Source organism: Halyomorpha halys, unplaced genomic scaffold, assembly GCF_000696795.3.
Source record: "Halyomorpha halys isolate HHAL.00 unplaced genomic scaffold, Hhal_1.1 Scaffold215.1, whole genome shotgun sequence".
In the NCBI taxonomy this organism is placed as follows: Eukaryota; Metazoa; Arthropoda; class Insecta; order Hemiptera; family Pentatomidae; genus Halyomorpha; species Halyomorpha halys.
The window spans coordinates 1647616-1672817 of NW_027107820.1; the positions used below are offsets into that span (position 1 = coordinate 1647616).

Below are 25202 nucleotides of genomic sequence, written 5' to 3' on the forward strand. Positions count from 1 at the left end.
CCCAGTGGGTTACGTGAAATTTGTATTATTATTATTTTATAAAATTTCTTATTTAACCATTTTTTAGGGTGCTAAAATCGAATCTTATTTACATTTAAAAAAAAAATTGTTGGCCAGCTTTTCTTTGCTATCTTTTCTTTTCTAACTTTAACTAGCAACATTGCTAAGATTTTTTCGTCTTTTTTGATATAATCCCAGTGGGTTACGTGAAATTGGTATCATTATTATTTTATACAATTTCTTATTTACCCGTTTTTTAGGGTGCTAAAATCGAATCTTATTTACATTTAAAAAAAAAATTGTTGGCCAGCTTTTCTTTTTTTTTTTTTTTTTGGGAGAGATCATATATATTTTAACCTATTTAATTCGAATAATAAGAGCAAAGTATGAAGAAACAAAGTGCAATATAGCATATTCTAAGGGAAACAAAGAATTATTTGTTTTTGTACCCTGAAAAAAAAAAACCTTAATAAGGAATTTTTATCGCAATCGAAATGTAAATTTACGCCTTAATTATTTTTAAATAATTTTTTTTTTCCGAAATTGTAATGACTTGATTTCACCAATCTATATATCGAAATATTGTAAAAAATAGAACAAGAGATATAAAATAAACCGTTTGATTTATGAAGGTTTTCTTTATTTGAAAATACATTTGTTCCATATAAATGTTTATAATCTAAAATACATTCACATGGGTAGAAATTCATGATTTCGACAGTTGTAGTAACGATGGATTTGGATAAAATTGTTAGTAGTTATGAATGAATTTGGTGAACTCGGAAAATAGTTATGAACTTTTTTTTTTTTAATATTTATTTATTGCTATTTACAACTGTACATTATAATACATTTACGAACTTATTTTTTTTTTAAATAGATTTTTTTCCCAATTTACTGGTAATTTGGTTTCTGTAATTTTTTCATGCATTTAAATTCATTAAATAATTTAACAATGTTTCCTTCTCATTCTACACGAAAATACTAATCGATTGGTATATAGTAATCATTAATTTAGTATATAATATTTTTATCAATTATCCTACCGCCCGTTTAATCTTAAATAGGAACTACAATGGACAAGTAGGTATTTTAAACTCTTCAGATGACGAAATACTTGTCAACTCAAATATTTTCGCCTCAAGAATATGCAACCACACTTAAGTCAACAAGGGAGGGAAATGCTTGGTGAGAACTATGGAATCATTAGATCTCATATTATGTAATAGACGTTCATCTTCGGATAAACCAGGTAAACATACATTTATATTAAACTCAGGGCGAAGCACAATAGACCTAGTATGGATAAATGACAAAATCCTCGATATTTTCAATGACATGGAGGTAACACTTATGTCCGACACTCTAGTCCATTTGGCCTGTATAAATTCATAATAAAAGGTATACGAATACCTTCATAATAAAAACGTGATCTTCTCAAAAATAATAATTGTTCAAAACACGTAGATTGCACTATCAACAGACGCGTCAAATCGAATAAAATAAAACCAACGACTTTAAAGCATATTTATCTTGCTTCGATAAAATATACTATAATTCTCAAGATGAAAACTCATTACATACCAATTTTATTCAAAGTATGCATGAAAGTATGTCTGAAACTGGACTAATGATCACTATTAAATCATCAAACAACTCAAAATTTCGATCTAAATTTAAAAAAAAAAATATAGAGCAATGATTAAATTCTACACTTCACTTGCATTGTTCAATCCATTTATTGAAGCTAGGAAATCATACAGACAGCTAACAAACCGCAAGAAAGTAGAATTTAGTTTATGGATGTTTAAAAACCTCCATGATGTCAGAAATAGCAATCAATTTCAGACAACAATAAAATCATTACAGCCATATAAATGCAATAAAAATCAGATAGATTGGACCAAGTTCTATGAAACACAATAGGGTTATAGGGGGCTTTTTGCACTTGGGATTAGTCGTAAAATAATTAGAATCATGAAGAACTTGTATGACAATGTCCCCACCCAAATTTCAATAAATGGTCAACTGACGAAGAAATAGACTTAACTCTTGGGTTACTACAAGGTGAAAGCCTAAGTCCAGCACTCTTTATTCCCTTCTCGTCTGATATTATTCAGTTTTTCCAGGATAACGCAGGGTAATCACGAGGCATTAATGTTATTGCTGGCAGACATAGCCCGTATTAAGTAATATCTGGCATACTGCGCAAATAACTCTCTAATCTTAAACGTGGAAAAGATGTCACAGATCATCACTTTATTGGTATGATACAAAGTTGGAGTATACAAAAAATATACATATTTAGGAATACCATTTGCATCCACAGGTAAATCAAAAAAGGCTTCTGAACATTTCATACAAAAATCATCCATTGCTACCGCTAAACTCTTGGAAGCCATGAGAAGAGGAAAGAGTGACTCTTGGGAAACAAAGATGGCATTATATGACTCAATGGTCTCCCCAGTTCTCCTATATGCATCCCAAGTTTGGAGCCATAGATATCTCGATGCTATCGAAATATCTCAAATGAAAATTATTAAATACCTATTAGGTTGGTCCAAGAATACCCCAAACTATATAGTTCGACTCGAGATAGGTAGTAGTCTTCTAAGTTCAAAAGTAAAAACACAGGCAATCAACTGCTGGTCCAAACTGTCATTGATGTCATAAAAGAGACTCCCAAAACTATGTTTCAACAGGCTAAGGATGCTAGATGCAGAAGACCCTGATGTAGAATACAATTGGGTCCCACAAGTTAATATGATAGCCAGCCAATAAGGATGTAGAAATGAGTTCAATAGTTCATAGCAAAACGGAATATTCAGATAACATAAAGGCGATGTTCTTGAAAAGATCTTGAACCACTACTTCTCAACTGACATCAATTGAGCATTGAATTAAAAAGTTAATCCGATATGCCGATCATTCTGCAGTTTTAACCTACTCAAACCTGAAGCATATCAATATTAAAGAGCTAAATTTAAAGAAATGCTCATCAAAAAGGCTCATTTATATAACCATAATAAGGTCTAACATAAAAAGACTTACGAAGTTGAGCTTTGGGGCTCCACTAAACCATTGAATTTCTTTCAAATCATATTTAGTCCAAAATCCTTAATTTTCCTTACTTTGTCACAAATCATATCATTTATCAGGACCTAAATATTTTGTATGTTGCTGATTCGGCCAGAAGAAGATACCAATGATTTCATGATAAACAACCTAAATACCCAAACCCACTTGTTTTTAATCCGGCTTCTCCTTCATTGTCTGATAATCCTTATAGACGTCTGAAAAGAAGAGAGCCTCGAGATCTTCTTCTCTAGAAATGTTATTAGAGTTTTAATAATAGTTAGATTCTCGACATGTCTGTATCATACCATAGTATGACTAACATCATTTACTGGTTGTACATATTTTAATACAATTGTAAACATCAATAATTAAATTATTTAAAAAAACCAATAAAATAGAATAAATAAGAGAAATATTTAAGAATTAAAGATATAAAAACCTAATAATATTTTTATGACTTGAGACATTTTAAAACCGGTAAGTTAAATGAGATATATAAACACTGATTAACATAATCCTTCATAATAAGTAGAACAGTAAAATTAAAGAATTTAAAACATATTTTCGTAATGGTTTTTAATTTAAAATGTCGTTTTAAGTTCATTCTTAAACCCAAACAGAAATTAAAATGACGAAACTAAAAAATGGAACTTTTTATTTCAGTCTTATACGTTAAAAGTGGCCATTATTTTTTTATGAGCTGGCACGGTTTAATGATGACGTCGAACCTCAGTCCGTCATGGCCATAAACAATAAACCAAAGCATTTTTTTTACTATTGGTCATAAAGCAGGGTGCGCTTCCGCTTTTAACTCCGCTTTCAATTAAGTCTCCAATACGTGTTTAATATTTTGTTTTCTTCATATAGCAATATTGTGCATAGTTCGTAGCATTTGGTTCAGCATAGGTAGAGTATGCTTTATGACAAGTGTATTTAACACAATTTTCTTGCTTTATTCCATGCATAAAAAAAAAAAATCGATGGATTTCATTATGAACTTTATCGATTTATAGCTCGGGCCAATTGTCTATGAAATACTAAGAAACAAAACCGGTACTGCTACAACCCATTAGGCTTTAGTGAATACTGTTTCTTGAATTATGGATATGCTAGGAGATAATTTGTTCATGACCACTCTCAACCACAAGCATCAATGATTTTTGAGATTGTCCTAACATTAACACATTTTAAATGTGTTCTAAAATTAACGCATAATTTGAACTAAATAATTAACACATTTTGTTTTCTCTAAATTATGACTTTTATTGAATCTTTAGGTACACAGAGTAAGGAAATACATAGAATAACATACAGGGCGAATTGAAAGCAATCGGGTTTTCTGGCAAATACGCACTATTTTGACAAAATTTTCTATGACCATTTTGCAAAACTTGGCTGAATTTCGTTGAATCTCATCCTTTAACAAACGGGTGTTTGTTGACATAGACAAGGGACTTCAAATAACCCCATAAAAAGAAATCCTGTTATTTTATTTGTTACTTTATTATTTTTCTATACATTTTTAATATTTATTTTATATTTATTGTATACTAATTTTAACATAGTTTGTTGATTTTTTTTAAATTTATATTTGTTACTTAAGTATCTTTCATATATCTTCTCATATCTCTATCACTATTTTATCCATTATTCTGTTAAAGGCACATTGGGTTGAAACCAAACTAAGAAAGGGAAAAGGGGGAAAAAATCACGAAAAAGAGAAAAAGGGAGAAAAGAAGGAGAAAAAGGGGAAAAAAAGATAAAAGAACTAAAGGGATGAAATAAAAAAAAAAAAAAAAAAAAGAAGAAAAGTCATGTTCTTGTGTTATACATTACTAATGTTTATAATTATTATCGTATACCTAGCTAGGCTTATTTATTGTAAGATTAAAATATTGTCTGATTAGACTAAAATAAGTATGCTGTGTGCCTAGCAGTCCAATGAAGTTGGGCAGCACAACTTAGTATTTTAATAAAGTTTTTCTTCCTACGCGGCCAACTTTCATAACCGAAACGAGAGAATATACAAGGAATGCAGTGATCGAGTTGTTTCAAGGCCTCTACGGCATGTGGCACCGTACTGTTGAAACCACGTGTACTCCACATCAATATCACCATCCAATTTAGGCAGAAAGAAATGTGTTTTCATGAGTTTCATGAGAGAGTGTACTATATAGTAAGCTTCTTGAAATTTGTGATTTTTTTCCAAGACGTCGAAACTTCTTGGACTTTCATCAACACTCTCACGCACTGCTTTCATATTTACATTTGAACGGCTTGTTTTTTAGAAGACTAGTGTATTTAACATCACCTATTGATCCTGCCTGGTTCGATTTGTCAATTACTATCTTCACAGTTCACGAAATAAAATCAGGATTGCGACAATATTTTGTACGAAATTTTCGAACTGTGCTTTCATTACTTTTGAAATATTCTTCAACAATAAAAACTCGCTGTTCTGTCGTACAACGCTCCATCTTTAGTAAAGCTAAACTATCAGCTATCAAATGTTTTTTTTAACAGGGTTACTAACAATTTATTGCACGAATGTTGGCAAATTAAAAACTTGCGTTAATTTTGAGACTTTTACGAGAGAATTTTTAAAAATATTTTTTACCGACAAAGTAAAAAAAAATAAATGAAAATATGTGACTTATTGTTTGTAGATACTAGAACTTAATCCGCCCGGCGCTTACTATACCTTAGAGTTATTCTAAATTTTTACTATGCAATATTATTTATTTTGTGACGAAATATTTTGGAAATGCAAATTATATACTTTTGTAAAAAATGTTCTATAGAAAGTTATGATGAAAAGATGTCTTGTCAAAAGTGCCAATACGTTTTGTAAGACAGAATTGAATTTTTATTTTCTTTAAGATCATTGTTGTTTATGTAATTTTCAATGAAAAATTAGTATCACCGTTTTATTTTCCATTTCGTCCCTAATGCTCTGCTTTCTGAATTATGTAAGTAATGTTTTTTGTTTAGTTTTTATGAGCCTTTTTCCAAGCCCTAGTAAAATCGTGAAATTTAGTTCGTCTTCGCACAGGCACCTCTTTTTCACCCGGCTCTAAAGTTCATAAATTTAAAAAAATTAAAAGGCCATTATCAATATATAATTTTGATATTATTTCCGATATTGATAATTTGGTTTAGTTCACAGACTTTTGCTGTTGGATCGTGCGTGCCGTGTTTAAGACAAGTCTAATATTTCACTAAACACTGTTCGTGATGACAAGGTCTTGTTAAATCTAACATCTAACTCTTTATTGAGGCGTTCTTTGGAAGCTTTTAGAGGCTTCTATATCCCTCAAGTTGCAGTAAATAAATAACTTCTGTACAGCCGTGATAGCAAAGAATATTCATTATTTGAAATAAATCCTAAATGGGCTTCATCAACGTGAAAATTATAAAAAAAAAAATAGCAAGAAAAGATTCTATATATTTTAGGAAAATGGGTATATTACAAGATGATACAAAAAAAGAACCTTTAAAGAAAATCATAACCTAGCCTACTCATCTCTCTTTTCTCAGTCCGTCGGTGTTCCTCAAGGTAATATCTTAGTATACCACTCTCCATATGGTTTATACAGCTGATATCCCAACCCACCCGAACAATGTCTTATCAACATACGCTGATGACACATGTGTACTGTCTGTAAACAATGGCCCTACTAATTCATTATAAACTCTACAGAAAATAAATCCTAACAAATCCCACTAGACCACCTTTACTCTCCATCGTAAACCTCTACCCTCATGTCCTACAGTATCCTTTTTAAATATTTCACTAAGGCTTTTGAACATATTCACTACTTAGGACTCCATCTTGACAAGAGACTTACTTTGAATCCCCAAACAACGAAACTACAAGAGGCTGCTCGTAGATTTCGATTGCTACAACACGTACTTGAAAAAAGCTCTAAACATTCACTACAAAAAATATTATATACAATGATAATCAGACCAACTTAGGCATACGGAATTGAGCTCTGAGGCTCTACCAAACCATCAAATCCTCCCGTATCCAAATCTTCCGTAAAATCCTTGATGCACCTTATTTAGTCACAAATAAATTCATCCACAGAAACCTTAACATCCCTTTCGTTGCAATTTGGTCAGAAATAGATATTGACGTCTTTTCATCCCAAACTCCTTATCCTAGTCTGATAAGAAGACGGCCACGGGACCTTCTAATTTTAATTATGTTTGAAGTACCATCATTGAGTAGTTCCTTCCAAAATTTTCAAGTGTTTGAAACATACTTCTTATTTACTTATGGTATTTTTATTGCAAAGTTTTAAATTACAATAAATAAACAAAAAAAAATTAAATACTTTTTAAATTAACAAGAAATTATTTCTTAAAAATATCCATCATAATTTTTTTTTTTTTTTTTGGATTTCAAATTATTATTGAGTTAATTTTGTACATGACGCAAGAGAAGAGGGAGAAACTCCTAAAATTTGTCTCTTTATTTATGAATGTTTTGTAGAATATTTGAAATATTTTCATTCCATAATTATTGTCTAAAACTCCTTTTCCAATTTTAGATATTTTACAAACATTTGTGTTAAGATATACTGTTCTTCTAAAGGAACCCTGACAGGGATACAAATGATCTAGATAGCTGTGATGGTAGAAGTTCTATTCGATTAAGTGCTCGAACTCAATCAACTTCTTAAGCCTCACTAAGATTCTTTTTTAACTGGTGGTCTTATCGTGCTTTCTGGGAACTTTTTTTTATCTGGAATTATTTTTTTAAATGATATAGCAACTTATTCGTTTATGTTATTGATTATTTTTAAAACGTAGCTATGTTAAACCATAAATATTTTTCTTTGTCTATAAGAAATATGCTGATAACGAAAAAAAACTGTATGGAATTTCTAAAAAAAAAACAGACATTAAATTAATTCACTTTTTTACGAATTTGATTCGGAAATGTTTGCACTCCTATCATGTATTTTTGTATAATAACCTGGAATGGATTCATGAATAGAAAAAAACAACAACCTTTGAATCTTCATATATCTATACATTAAAACTTACAATGATTAGCGAAATTCGCTACAAATATATTATAACATTTATTATTTTGGTCAATAAATATATTCATTTTTCCTTTATACTTCTTATTTTTTACCCAAATTATTTATTTTTTCTCTTTGATTTGAGATTCCTTGTTCACCTCATCTAATGTTCCATTAAATTATACATTGCTTACTGGTTTGTAGCTTCACTATGAATTAGATTTAACTGCATATATTTAATAATTTTGGCTTACTTGATTTTTTTTTTATTACTTAACACTAACAAAACAAAATACATTATTCAGTCCTTTAAAAATTAAATAGAATATATTCATATGAATGTACTTAAATATATAACTAAGAACAAGAAGTATGACATTACTATAAAATTTGTGCGTGATATTAGAGAACTACTAATGTGCAGTTGTGAAATACATGCGATTGTGCTGTGTGCTTTGAGTGGATGGAAATATCAAGATGCACTTTTCTACATCTTATTATTTCTGCATACCAATATTTTTTTATTTTTCCACAAACAAATAATTAAGTTTAATATCTTGGTCGATCTCTAAAACAGGCTCTATTGTTTAACGATAGTACAGACTCTACAATGAAAAAAAAATTGTTTATAGTGTGTTCAAATGACACGTATAAATCAATGAAACATGCTTTCGATCTATTTATTAAGGCAGTCATCGAATTTCACAATGCACAATAATCGTAATTAATTTAACTTTTGAATCTAAGAACATAACATAAATACCTTAGTAGTTTTTGTTTTATATTTTACGACTACATTTTGATGAACTAAAATTAAATTTTATCATAATAAATTTTTCTAATCAACAAAATCTACTTAACTACTTTTTGAAAAAAAAATGAAGAAATATATTCTAATTGAGATGCAGGATAAATTTTCAAAAATATTTTTTATTACAAATCTAGGAAACAGAAAAAAGTAGTATCTAATAAAGTATAGTTTCTCATAATTCCCCTAATATTTTATAAAATACTAATTGAATCGGACATATTTCCGACATGCAAGTTACATATACGTACCTCTTCAACGTCCCCTGGCTAAAACAGAATTAGAAAAGAAACATATGAAATATGTGTGAATTAGCTGGCGTTTCGGATGTGTGAGATCTGAGATATGACCAACGTTTATAAACTTGACCTGTTTTATAAATTTTCCTTTTGAAACGTTAGGAACGAGTCTTTCCTTTATTGCCTACTTGAGTGAGAAAGAATTGAAATTCAAAAGAGCACTTTCTGCTACTTTAAGAGGGGGAATTTAAATTGAGAAAGGTACCCGCCCTTTGTGTGCTTACTTTAGCAGCAGGAAGACCCTTTATTACGTTTTATCGAAGAATAAGTAGTTGAACTTTATAATTGCGTAATAAAATTAGTTTAAGAACTAATTTTCAATTTGAAATCAGTCTTAAACTCAGTTATAAGAATTGATCATTTACTGTTTACTTGAATAATAATATGGCTTGGAAATCCCTGAAATGTTTGTATTACTTAGTTGAAAATAAAAAAAAATAATATTTTACTAATTTAACAAATTAGCACATTAGCGCTATTTGGTAAATCTCTTAAATCTCATTCAGGGAAATGAAAAACAACTGATTTAATCCATTTAAAAAAAAGAAAGAAAATAATAAATATTCAAAGTGATACCTAAATCCGATCAGACTATTGAGTCTCACAGATCCTAACAGGACACGGGGGGTTTCGGGGAAAGCTGCAGAGCTTTGGAAAGAACATCGACCCCCGATGCCCAACGTGCGGAGTTCCTGAAACAGCGGAACACGTAATAATAGATTGCTCTGCCATGGAAGGACACCGAGCCAGGCTGTCGAGAAAGACCGGGATTTACGCCCTCGCCGAGTCGGACCTTCCCAGTTTGATAGAAGAAGATAATTATCTCTTCTTCAAGGAGTTCATTTACGGGTGGAAGGAGGTTGTGGGCCCCACTCATTACACGATGGGAAGGACTTGACCGCCCAACATCGGCGAGCCACCAGAAGATGAGGAAGCTAACCCGGATTGAGACCAGGAGGGCTGGACAAGGTGCAACTCCATCAGACGTAGCGCTGGGCTGCACCACAGTTAAAAAAAAAAAAAGGGCAAAAAAAAAAAATTGGTGATCCTAGGGAGTAGTGGCATGCACTACCCCACTGCTCCCGCACCCCGTATGCCAGAGATGGCAAGGGAGGGGGATAATAAAAAAAAAAAAAAAAAAAATCCGATCTTGTAAATATTAAAAATTATGAAAACTAGAGTGGTACCCCAAATTACCAACTACCAGCCCCTATTATAGAAATGTTCATTTGAAGGTACTATTCGTTGCTCAAATTGTATAACTGTAATTTACATGTATTCTGTAGGTCAGATTATATTCTTTTTTCAACATAGTTTTAGCAGGAAAAATAAATAAATTTCAAGTCTTTATCACAGTATTTTAATTTAAAATAGAATGTTACACGGTGTTCCCTAAAAACGTTTTTCTATATTAATGATTTATCTTTTAATCCCCTTGAATATTTTCAACATAATATTTTTCCTAAACTACATTTAATTCATTGTGTTTTTGCTGAAACATTGTGGATAATATTGAGAACAAAAATAAAATTGTGGGTATTGCTTCTTTCTACAGACGGTTAGAACAAAGAAATATAATAAGCTTACATTGAAAATATGCTGAAACGTTAGAATATTTCGAACAGAAAGCTAAATAAAATATACTCTCAGATCTCACAGAACATTTAAATTTTAATGGCGTATTATGTACTGTCATATGAAATAATATGATCATAAATGAATATTAAATTTCAAATTGATATAAAGTTAATTGTTACATAGGTGACGTGATACAATGTACAGTAAGCACTCACAATGTGTACTAGTGTATAAGAAACATTGTCATATATCTGTGATTCGCAATGAATTTATATTTGTAAATGTACAGAGTAAGCTCGAGCTTTGAGTGGTAAAACACCTTTTGGAAAACTTTGTGAGCTTTCCAAATTGCTTTCATGCAAGTGTATTTCATTACACTTTAACCTTGAGAACAATCAAGGGTAGTGACAATTATTAACACAAGCATTGTTTTTAAAAATAAACATTTGTAATTTATATAAATATTATATAAAATTGTAAAATAAAGAATTAAGTTAAAAATATCGAACACTCATACACCTCACTGATTAATGCAAATTATATTACACAATAAAAACTTATAATAACATATATAAAACTAATATACGCCAAAAAATGTATGTATCTCTGTAATATTTTTTTTTTTTTATAGATTCAACCAAGTCTACATTTGGACATCAAACATTATGGAAATCCGGCAAAAAAAAATAAATCATTAGGATCCAATTTTATTAAAGTTTCTTTTTATTTTATAATTATTCTTTTTTTTTTTAATTTAATTTAAACAGTTCTTTATCATATATTAGTATAATGTCATAGTATAATGAACAGAATTTCAAAACACTGATTGGATTGAATTTCATATTTTCGGCCAATGAATCCGATTTTTCAATATAATCACAAACCAAACCAATTCGGATGAACAGCCAACTTGCATTAAATGAGGGAAACAAAATTAGATCAATCCCATTTTACTGATTAGATCAATTTTAAATGCCAGTGATAATTTACTGAAATTTTATGTATCTAAAAATACATGAAAAACAAAAGAATATAAATATTTATATAATATATGCCGAATTCCTTGCAAGCCAAAAGGATTTTGATCGTCTAAATAAATAACTATTTATGTTTTTATTGAATATTAATTAACATTATAATGTTTGGCATCGTGATAAAATCTTGAAATTCAATAAAAAAACAGGTCTTAGACAAAATATTTTTAAATTGTATATATTTCCAGAATAAAAACTGATTTTTAATATGAAGACAAGAAGTCAGATTTGGCACAGAATATCCCACTGTTTTATATCAATGGTTTGGAATAAAAAATATTAACGCTATCTTCATAATACTAACGAAATTTACAATGATATTATATATTAAATAAATTTATTTGTAAAATATCTTCATTTATAATAGCATATTTTAAAAATTAAATTGTGTACAATCCAAGTTTTTATATTATTTAAATGCCTTTGAGAAATACATTATTTTAATATAATTTACTTGTGTAATGTTGGCCTAACAGCCTTTGATAAAAGAAATTATTAATCTTTTTTTGAAGACCAAATTGTATCATTCATATGTTATCTTGTGTTATTTACACCATGCAAAATGGCATTCGTCTATTTCCAAAACACTTTAGGCAGACAACTTACCATGGTTTGATAAAGAACTTTGGAACAGGTCTTAAGAACTGAACATTTAGAAGAGGTCACATCCTATATAAAATTACAAAAAAAAAATGTTTATAATTTTATTGAAACTTCAACATTCTCCGTTTGAAATGTTAATATGCGTTTTAAGTTAGAAAAAAATCATAAATAAGTTATAGTTAAACTCAGAAATTAATTCATTTATTATGAAAATAATGGTGCCATGAGGAGGTAAAAGTCAGACTGATTTTATTGAAAGAGTTAACAATTTCGAGATAAGACAAGATGTAGGATCTAAAGAATACACGAAGAAATAAATAAACTAAGAATAAGTCACAACAATAGTTCGCCGATTTGTTCACTATTTTAAAATACTTTACAAAGCTGTTAAATCGTATTTATTGACTTGCAAAACAGTGTCAGTGAAGCCTATATTAATAATTTTACAACATAATATTATTATGTTATGTTTCCTTACACTCAGACAGGACTTGTCACTATAATTGTTGTAACATCGATGATCGAGTTACATCACTCTGACTTGAATCCTCTCATATTGATATCAGTAAATGAAAATATCAAATTTTTTTTTATGATTAATTAATGCCATGTGGCTGATATTCTCGGCAAATAAAGCAAATGAGCAAAGTGTACTTATATAATTTTATGATTTTTTTCCCACAATTGAGTATTTTTATAAGCTCTGTGAGGTTTAATGATTATGTTAACTGCCAAGCGTTACGCAACCGTGTACTGACTAAACCCTGATCAAATTAAAAGTTTATAATATTTTTTTTAATTGGAGAAGATGGTCGAGGGGTGCGGTCAGCAAAAAAGAACGTAAATTAACAAAAAATTAACAACCATAAAAAATAAAAAAGTTGTATTCATCCCGACGTTTCGACCTAAATTTCAGGTCTTCATTAGGGCTATAGAACAAAAAGGGATAAAAACCATCATTCAGAGAAACATAAAATTGAAAAGAAATTGTATTCTAACAAATTTCGAATTATACAAAATATTGAATGTTAATCAAACAAAATAGTTGATTGATAATCATGGAATTAGACAGTAGAATATAATATTATACTTCTTCTTTCACTGTTATCAATTTGCTACTGTCTAATTCCATGGTTTCTCTGAATGGTGGTTGTTATCTCTTTTTGTTCTATACCCTGATGAAGACCTGAAAAGTAGGTCGAAACGTCGGCATGAATAAATAATTTTTTGTTTATTTATGCTGGTTTTGCTGACCGCACCCCCCCCCGAACATCTTCTCCAATTATTAATCTACGGTCAACTATCTACACCTTATATATTTTTTGTTATTGGTTTTGATATTTTTATGTTTAAAAATAAAAATTCAAATTTGCCTGTTTATTGTTTTTTATGTTTCCAGTGATGTTCTCTTTAATATTGCCACACATGTTATTTACAGATAACTTAATAAATTTTCCAAATATTTTAAAAATTATATAATACAAACAAAAATATAAAGCCGTCGATAATTTTTTTATGACTAAGGAAGAGAATGTATATGTTCTGATCTGTTTTATTACATTAAAATGAAGTATATACAATTATAAAAAGGCCAAAAACATTTCATAATTACAAATGTATGTATTTCAAAATGTTACCTAAAATATTAAAATTAAACTATTTGATTACAGATTGGGTACAAATTTGTTGAAAATAGATATTTTTCAAGACAATGCTTTATTTATTTCATTCAGTTCTATTCATCCGCACACAAAAAAAGTAAAAATTGTTATTTTTAGGATCTTTAAACAATTATAATTTCTATCAAACCTTATTTACAAAACATCTAATAAATCAGATTCCAAATGAAGAACCCCTTATTTAAAGGTTATGATAAGTTCGAACTATCTACGGTTAGAAAAAAAAATTATTGACCAAATTAATATATTCTCAGTACAAAAAAGATCTTTTTTTGAAAACAATTAATTCATTGCTATGTTCACCAGTCGGATTAAATTGTATAAATTTAAATCTTTTTTTTTTTTTTTTAAATTTCGTTTTCTGTTAAACCTTACGAGAATAAAATCAAAATGTTGATTACATCTTTCATTTAGTATATTTAATTATTTTATCAGAAGGACAAAATTGAAGATTCTTTTATATTGTGTTGATAAAATAAAACCATGCATAGTGCACCATTTTGCTATATTTTCCCTTTTTCCTGAAATATTTTTGTGCCTGAATGCCTACGTCAGAACATTTCATGATGTCAGTTATATGACTGGCTGTCGAAAAGTCAGAAAAGAAATAGACATCCCACCGCGCGTTCTAAATAAAAATATATTATTGTTTGTATAAAACTGCGCTGTCATGTCGCATCTTACCGGTCTTTGAGGAAAGAAAATACATTTTTTTTTATCGTGGGATAAAAAAAAAAAATTCCAGAGGTAACTGTAGCCGGACAGTTCACAAAACTTGTGACTTGCTGTTTTTCATCCGCCGGTCAGAGAAAGAAACGGGAGGCGGCCCCTAGCAAAGTTATTGCCCAATGCTGGAGGATCGATACAGATTTACAGCAGTTACCCTAAGGACCTCCCTTCTATTGACAGTTAATGCCTAAGCGCGTGTCATTCTGTCTTGAGCCAAATCCTAACTGTCATTAGACTCAGGGCCCAGGATTCAAGTCAGGACTCAGTGTGCTGAAGCTTCTATTACAGTGACGGCATAATGAAACTGCCCCTCTTTCAATCTACAATCCCACTGGAGGGCTTTAAATAAAATACTTATTCATCACCGTTTCACGTTTATTATTTCCATTAGGATTTATCGAATAAATTCAGGGCGGATTTGATTTGGGGGAATTAAACCTAAATCCATGATGTACGGGATTAATTTTGTTGAGGATCATCTCCAATTCTAATGTAATAAAAGATGAAATCAATTTAGTTTCGAGTTCGGGACTTCCAATAATGGCGGTATGATAATCGATGGTGCCAATATATTTTTAATCTGACAATGAGAGCAATCAAAAGTAAATCCTTATTAAAGCCAGGTTAACTGGAGATTAATAAGAGGCGAAACAAATGGTATTAGTTCTCAGTAAATTAAATTAAATACAAAGTCTGTAAAAGGTAGATCAGTATTTTGTAAATTATATCATATTCAGTTCATTAAATAAATTTTTAAATAGACAAAATCGGTCCTTAACATTAGCAGCCCAATGCTCTTGATGCTGTAAATCAAGTTTATAATAAATGATAAAAATCATACGTTTAACAAAATAAAAAATGGTATTATACAACCAATTCAGTACCGGCAACGGTGATAATTCAGCCCATATTGTGAAACACGGACTATCTGAACTGAGAATGAACTGGAACGTGTTTGAGTGTTTATTTATCTTCAATGACTTTAAATAATAAAAACTCCTAATTCCTATTATTTTTTATATTTTTTCATTATTAAAAATTTATTAGTTACTACATTTTTGAATATTTACTAACTTGAAAATTTTAAAAACGCACCACTTACCATGATTCATTGACAAATACATACTGTATTCAGTTCTTTTTTTGAAACTTAGTAATATTCATACTTGTCTGGTACATCATCCATTCATTTCCCAGCAAAACTATCCAATGTTATACTAATAATAACTAGATCGTTCTTATCGAATTATATACCGATCTTATACTAATATTAACTAGTTGCTGCATTTATAATAAGTTCAGTGACTAAATTTTCTGCTTGAACTCTCTATATAATAACATAGGCAGAAAAAAAATATAACAAATTAGAACGAACACATGATATTTTTTTGGGGAGGAGTGGAATCACCGAAGAAAAATTTATTGAAATCAAACATAAAAAATTACAAACTTCTATATGTAACAACATCTGCAAACATTTAATAATCAAGGTAGCTGTTATGGACGGAGTTTCCTGAACAAAGGTTTCGCCCTACTTTGCAGGGCCTACACTCCTATTTGCAAGGACTGAAGGTATCTTATTTACTTAAAGAGAGCTCTCACGAAGCCCTACAACGTAGGTTACTAATAAATATTCTTTGAACTATTTCGAGCTAACTTGTTTGGTCACCGCCCAGACGATATTCCTTCTTTAATTACATACGACTAACTTAGAAACTTCCAAAAAATTTGCAATATTTCTTGTTTTAATAGCTTCAGTCAGTTATATTGAAAAAATTAATAAACAGTTTAAAATATTCCGGTATAAATTTAAAATTAATGTAAATGATGTTAAAATGAATGCATTTAAGCGTTGAATCGGAGCTCCAACAAAAGACTTAAAATAATTGCCTGTAATGTTTCAGTGTATTTTATTATCGCAACACTATTTTCTCTAGGAATTCCTATTTAGAGGAAACCGGGAACCCAAACCCATTTAATCTAATCGAGGAAATTCATTGAAGCCTGAGAGGGTTTTTATTGGAGTTTCGCAGATTCTGGAAATTCGGTCTAAACAGTTTCAACTGAAACAACTCCACGTTCTGAGGACCAAGAACTGAAATTAATTCCAATGATGGTCTCTTCTATAAATTTTTTTTTTTTACACAAATAATTATCGAAATGAAGTATGATGCAGAGTATAAATATAAATAAAACCCTTAAAATATTAAATTATAAATTAAACCAAAAAGCCCACTTGAAATTTTAATTGAATAGGGGCACTGAAGTATATATATATATATCATACAATTGTTTACATTTATCACTTGATAATTTGATATTATTCTAAAAAGACCCGTAAATTGTTGTAATAGTTATTTTCAAGTGACCGAGTTAATTTTCCTTTGTATTGAATAACTAGTTGAATAAATAATTTTATTTTGTGCGTTCAAGTTTATTTTTGAAGTACTATTGTTATATATATCTACAATTCAGACAGTAGGAAGAAAGAGAGAAGTTGGCAGTGTAAGAAAGATAAAGAACATTTGATCTGTAGTACATCTGCAACGCGACTCCTACCGCGACTTCAGTTGGCCAAGTCCCAGCCACCTTCAACCCTTCCGCACCTCCACGCTGGCATCACCCTTCCCTTGTTTAATATTAGTAAGGTAAGTATGTACGTTCAAATGTATTGTTGAAGTACCACCAAATTGTTATTTTTAAATATTAATTTATCGCATATTTTAAAATTAATTTGTTTTATTATGGTTTTTGAAATGTTTTGTTGATATTGATTATTGTTCTTTATTCTATCTTTATTTGGTCTAGAGGCCGAAAATTATTATAACGGTAAAGTTTCACGTTGAGTCCGGCAAGAGTGCATTTTGCTAATACTGAGAAATAAACCTCTATATATGTTCCCAGTATTTCATCTGTTTTGTTTATAATTTTGTCTACCTTCCGTTAACCACTTGATTTTGTTATCACCGCTTGCTTATGTTAATCTTTCTTTTACCTCCCCACCAATAGTCAATTCGGTTTTGCTCTGGCCTCTTTGTTAGGATAACACTGATTTATCTCACCAGTATATCCCTAACGAGGCACGTGTTTTTCCTCATTAGAGCATTTGGCTCACCCGAACAAATTCTGCGTTTCTTGTTTTAAACCATGAGCCGAGGTAAGAAGATCTTAGAACTTTTACGAAATATGGATTCTTCAGCCCTTAATGGAAGAGATACAATTCACAATATCAATTTCAAATTCAGCCTCACGAGGAATCTCTTAGGGGACAAAAAAGTATGACACTCCTGCCAGGTAAAAAGTAAACCACACTGATTTCTATCCATCCATCTTCTCGCAGTCCACTTGTGTTCCTCGAGGTAGTATTCTCGATCCTATTCTCTACACAGTCTATACAGCAGATATCTCTATCAGTCCTAACACTATCCTCATCGTGTATGCTAATGACACATGTATGCTCCCGGCTAATAATTACCCTTTAATTTCACCCCAAACTCTGCAATCCTATTATACGACCCACGAAGAATAGTGTCGAAATTGAAGAATTAAAATAAATCCCAACAAATCCTATCAAATGACCTTTACCCTTCGTCGTAAACCTACTGACTCCCCTAAAATATTCGTTAGTAATATTCCTCTTACTTACACCACTTACTAGACAAACGGGCTAAACATCCAATCTATTACAAAAGACTGATCTACAAGACTATAGTAAGGTATATGTGGAGAAGTAGATCTTTGGGCCTCTATTAAATCTTTGAATTTATCACGTATCCAATCTTTACAATCCAAAATCCTTCGTAAAATCCTCAATGCCCCTTACTTTGTCATAAATAAAATCATCCATAAAAACCTAGATGTTCCATATGTAACCGATCTAGCCCGAACCAAATATCAATACTTCCATTGTATACTCCCCAACCACCCAAAGTTTCTAACCTTGCTTCCACTTGCATAAAAACGTTATTAGAGTGCTGCCAATATGATGGTGTATCATAATATTGTAATTTAAAATCACATTTAATAGAAGTATTTTTCTTTAAATACAGTTATAAATTTTTAAAAATTCATGTTACTCGTTGGGCTTAAATTGCAGTTAAAGTAAAATGACAATATAAGTAAGAGGGCAATCATTATATGACGTGTTTCTCCCTCGGCTTCAAGTGAAATTGAAATATAATATATTATATAAGGCAGTTATTTGGTACTTATAGATTACTACTTCAACCCTATTCCACCACAATATATACAAATTAGATTACCATCTAAAGATATCAACATATCTCATTTACATTAGGATATTCAATCATGGTTATATTTATCTGAGATTATTGTATATAAAATGTTAAAAATAATGTTACAACAATAATAATGTCCATACTTGTAAATTTAGGGCTCAAAACAGTGATTTAACTGTTAAGTTTCAGTTGTACTGTTTAATAAGAAATTTTGAAATTAATTTTTAATTAAAAGCCATAAAAGTTCAATGAAGATAGCCCTGAGATCTTAAAATATTGATTTAAGTGCTGCCATGGTGGGCTTCTTCCACAACTTTTTATCATGTGTTTTCATTTACAACCTTGTACATTTACTTTTCGTATTTTATTTTATAATTATAAATAAATTTTTAAAAAATTCAACAAGAGCTTTCTTCCTTGAAGAAAAGATCCTGAAGAACTTTATTTTCTAAAAATTAAAAAAGTTTGATTATGAATCTAATTTGACGTGTAAACAAGCAAATAAAACATCGTAAGTATAAGTATATATCTTATAATAAAAGCATTCATTATAAAAGTTATTGAAAGATTTTAACTATAATTATTCTTATGTAAATGTTCTCGTAAGAACTTTAAAATAAATGCTCAACACAAACAATTTTTATCATAACATGTTTCAAAAGTATATTTCAGAAAAAGAACTGTTTCAAAATAAAATGGCCAAGTTGTTTTGAAACCCTCGTATTATCTAATGTTTATAAAAGTTTAAGCCCATTTGTTCGCGTAAGCAAACAAGAGCAATATCAAAGGAACAATTGAAGAAATAACAATCGCCTGAAAAGACCATTATTATGCATTGAGTTCCTAATTCCCAATGCATAATCAACAAGCCTTAACTTCCTATGTAGGGGGAGTTGAAATACCTTCCCGCAGGACTGCGGGGATTAGGTGGATCAAACCATCAAAATTGGTTCGGACAGAAATCCTTTTCCAGAAGGATACGCATTAGGTTCAGGGATCTGACAGCTACAGTTTTTCCGAAATAAACTGTTGAGCTGAAGGAAGGAAATCTGTCATCTGAGCTCAAACAGTCTCGAACTGCGGCTGAATCAGCAAGGGATAAGGCTGGTCCAGGACAAAAAGGGCAGTTGAAGTCGCCCGATCCAGCGGTAAAATGAGATAATGGAATAATAAATGTGAGAAATGAAGTAGAAAACATTTACTTCTTATATAAATTTGATTGTGAACCATATCATGCCACGGAATCTTATCCTAGTCATTTGATGTAGGAATACCTTTCTTCGAAAAAGAACTTTTTTGGCATAAAATATTGTTTTGTTCGAATTTATTTTTTTCTTCTCATGGGTGTAAGGTGCCCAGTAGTGTATTAAAGATGCAGCAAAGGACTCTTATCGCTTTTGGTACAATAACCGATCAAACTTTTGGAGCATTCATTTGAGTAACAATTCATTGATTAAGATGATGTTTTGGGTCAATCTTGATTCTAATACACTTTTTTTCCTTCTTTCAAATATTTCATTTCTCGATTAGGTTTATGGGATTTATCAAAAACGAAGCAGTAAATTTATTTTATTTAAGTCGGATTGTCATCCCTTTGTATACTACAAAACGTAGTTCATCTGACCTTCATTCATACATCCGGTTTTAAAATGATTTGGAAATTCAGTATAATATGACACTTTATGTAAAAGTAGTACCTGTAGAGAATAAGATAACGCGCGAAAAAAATAAATAATAAATATATAAATCTGACCCTTAAACAAAAAGTTACACAAAAATTGATAATTGAATTAACAAACTCATTCATCTTTAAATTTACATCATAATAGTAAGAAAAATATATAACTGATACAAATATATGGCGCAAAAGTATTTTTATAATAAACAGCTCCAAGATATCTTTCAATATCATGTGTCTAAGCCAACCAAAATGATCGGTGTTATCATACATCATGTAAGAAACTTAATTTTATAATATAGAATTTTTGAGACAGAAACTGTGGTAATAGAAAATATTGTCGATTCCGGCCGAGTGCTGGCCGTGCTTTTTATTTAATTTTATTCCTTTTAGATGCTTTATTATTAGTAAGTATCATTTTTTGTATTGTGTTCGATTATTGAGTAATTTGAAACATTTTAGGATCAAAATATTGAATTTCCTTCACCAAAATAAAAGATGATAATAATATATATTTAAATGATTATGATAAGTCTTATTAGACATTGATTGAATTTGTAAAAAAAATCTTTCCTGCATAACAAATTCATTGAAATAAACAGTATGATGAAATATAATGATTCCATTGTATTGTAAATTTAATCAGAATCCTCAAATAACAAGAAAAAAATCATTTTTCATAGAACCACCGTTATATGTTTATATCATAATCAACTGTTAACAATAATTCTAATATATTTTGTAGATAAGAAGGTTATTTTATCATTACTTATTGCCAAAGTGTGGAAGAAAATAGTACTATTTACAAATAAGATAGATTTGAAAAAGATGGTTATCCACAACCACAAAAACAACATTCGTTCTAATAATAGTTCAGTTTTCAATGTGCTGACAGTGCTTTTTTAATTTAAATTGTTAGTCAGCTCACTAGTTTTCTTCGAAATTTTAAATTTGTTTTTGTAGACTCATATATCATTAAAAAAATTAACGAATCGACCAAATCTACTACTTCCAATATTTTGTTACTTTTCACCTTTTCACTATCGTGATTATATATATATATTTCTTTAAATTTTATTATTAAATTATGTATTTAATAGGAAATGTTTGTTTTGTTAAAAATTATTTTGTTAAAATATATTTAATAAATGAAATTCTTCCACTCCATGAAAAGCTCTCAACTTTTCATTTGATAATATCTAAACATTTATATTTTTTTTTTTTTTTTTTAACTTTCAATTAAACATAATATCTGCTGTAATAGGTTATCTTATTTTATAAGTTATGAAATTATTATAATACATTATGTAACTGATCAAGTTATCTTATCGTGAAACTATCATACCACATTATGTAAGTGACTTAATTTAATAATTATTGAGGCCTATGCTTTTTATTTAATATAATTCCTTATAGATGCTATATTATTAGTTAGTTGAATTCTTCAACAATGGTCGATTATTGAGAAATTCGTGGCATTCTACAATGCCGAAATATTTAATTTTATCCACTGAAATAAAAAATAATAATATATATTTACATAAAGAAGATTATTGTTATGCTAAATTGCTTGAAATTCTTTCGTAAAAAAATGCTTTACTGCATAAAAAATTCATTGAAATGTACAGTATGATAAAACATCATGATTCCGTTGTATTATGATTTTAATCAGAACCCAATAAGACTTCTCAAACCAAACTTCGATTTTGTTCTCAACCGTTGTTCAGTAAATTTAGCCAGAATTTCTTGTCTCATTTTTCTTCTATTCTACAAACTCTAGTGATCCTTTTATCCAATATAACCTAAACTTTATAACCTTACTAAACTAGCTACCTTCACTTTCCAAAATGAAGTTTCAAACTTTGTCTTCTTACCGATCGCATTTCGATCCTATCGTCTTATGACCGGAACTCTTCAAGTTAATTATGTTATTCGATTTTCTCCTTGTTGGAACTATTTCCATCCATAATATCCTATCTGCGGGAATATACCGAACGTTTGCCATAAATCGAATGGATGCTCGTTCTATCGCATACCTTAGCCAACTAATTAATTAACCTTTGAAATTTTAGCCTTCATTACCCCTATTCAAATGGATTTAATTTGGCCATTATCACTGTTTTTTAAAAACCATTTTACTGAAATTTACTACTGTATTTAAAAATAATTAAATATAAAGATTAATTTAAATTTAAAAAATATTATTATATTGACACAATGCAGTATTATGGAGAAGAATATATCTATTGATTGCACGCCAATAATTTTAAAACAAGGCGATCAATCTTATTTATTTTTAAGAAAGAATATCTTTTATAAACAGTAAATATGTTTATATGTACAAATAATTGACCATATAATTTTAAATTATGAAGAAGATGGTCATGGGTGCGTTCAAAAGAGAACAAATATTACTATTTATTTGCCGACGTTTGACAAGAACTCACGGGTGTCAAAGTCCGTCAGAATAGAACATGTGATACACGTTGACTATATTATTACATCAAATATATGATAATCAATTGAAATGTAAACTTGATCATAATATGAAGTAATTATACTTTTTAATTTACAAGATTTGCTAATTGGGCCCGATTGATTGGCAATATAAAGCCAAGTTGATGTAATATATACGCAACATTTTATTGAACAAAATAGAACTAACGATGAGAACTAAGCAATGGTATATTTGCAGTCTCAAATAAATATTCTTATGGTTAATATTCAAGTTGAATGCAATGTCATGCCACTGCAATATTTAGAAGGTCGATGTTGAAAGTTATATACAAAATAAGGTAGGGTGAGCGCATAACACAACTTTCACTTACTATAAAAATTCGTTTAAAATTATAAAAACTATAAAATTTCAGACTTTCTTGAGTTGAAACTAACGAATATTAATTTCGTTCATGCTAAGAATACAACAGCTCAAAAATAGATTAAGAAGATTATACGAGTATAATTGATAACAAGTGCTCTCCGCTTTTTCCGATTTAAACTCTTGTAAATATTTTCCTTTAACTATATATCAATTCATTAATATTTAGTATTTATACGTTGTTTATTATTGCTAGATATGGGAACTGATTATTTATATCAAAATTGAGAAATCAAAGGTAATTTAGAGGAAGTATTATAGAAATTCGTCATTCAAGCCCTGTTATACTATTAACAATATATAACTAAATAAGTTTTTGGAGAAGTTTGTCGGAGGGTGCGGTCAGCAAAGAACAACATAAATAAACAAAACCATATTTATTTATTTTATGCCGACGTTTCGACCAGAGTTTCAGGTCTTCATCAGGGCTATAGAACAAAAGAGATAACAACAACATTTATAGTAACATACAATTGAAAAGGAATAGTATACAAACAAATTTAGAATTATACAAAATATTGAATTAAATCATAAATGATGAAAAATTGATAACTGAATTGATAAAAAATGATTAATAAATTTGTTTGTATACTATTCCTTTTCAATTGTATGTTACTCTAAATGTTGTTGTTATCTCTTTTGTTCTATACCCCTAATGAAGACCTGAAACTCAGGTCGAAACGTCGGCATAAAATAAATAAATATGGTTTTGTTTATTTATATTGTTCTTTGCTGACCGCACCCCCCTACAAACTTCTCCAATCATTAATCTACGGTCAACTATCTACACCTCATTTTAAATAAGTTTTTGTTTATTTGCTCACCACATACCCGACCATCTTCTCTTTACGTTATACTATTTAAATGAGGATTAAACCTATCTTATATTAGTAACCACTTAATTGTTCATTGATATACCGATTATAATAAAAATCGTTAGAGCCGTTTTTTAGATAAACCTAAAAAAAGTGTAAAATCGATTCTCTAAATTGGTACTTCCTGGTGATTGCGGAATCATCCCAAGAGTACATATACCACAGATGTTAATTTTGAACGACTTTTCGTTTTTGAGCTAGGATGTCCAATCACATACAAACTACTGGATGGCCAGACACAATATCAGCTGTAATCCTAACTCCCCTCGTAAACAAACACGCAAAGTGTATATAAGAGGAATTAAAAGGAGAAATAAAGCAGTGTTATTCCAGCAAGCTATTAAGTCTTTTCAGTGTCCCTTTTTCCTTTATTTTTATTATCTTCACCAGACTTCACATAAGTTACAAATAAACCGTTTTGCGAAACTTGGCTATTTGGACATTACTTCATCAAAAACTCGAACTCGATTTTGTTCGATTGCAACATTTCCATTAACAATATACTCTATAAATATCGATTAAGTGAAACTAAAAAGTGAAATATAGTTTTTCCACTATTTAAGACTAAAATTTTATGCAATTTAAAAGCTTATTACAATCCTCGAAGAATGGTGTCGAAATTGGAGAATAAAAATAAATCCCAACAAATCACATTTACTCTTCGTCGTAAACCTGCCGACTGCCCTACA

At 29.8% G+C, this 25202-nt stretch overlaps 1 protein-coding gene across 3 annotated transcripts in view; it reads right to left on the reverse strand.

Annotated features, from left to right (window-relative positions):
• The window catches only part of LOC106679725 (inactive dipeptidyl peptidase 10), a 150607-nt gene that overhangs the window by 85436 nt on the left and 39969 nt on the right, over window positions 1-25202 (reverse strand). Inside the window, exon 2 of one of the 3 annotated variants that reach the window (XM_014419042.3) lies at window positions 9174-9191. The exons of 1 other annotated variant lie outside the window; for it this stretch is intronic. In XM_014419042.3, the coding sequence (XP_014274528.1) occupies window positions 9174-9191 (18 nt within the window). Of the gene's footprint in view, window positions 1-9173; window positions 9192-12439; window positions 12503-25202 lie in introns of all 3 variants that reach the window. One more of the 3 variants, XM_014419040.3, reaches the window with a different exon arrangement.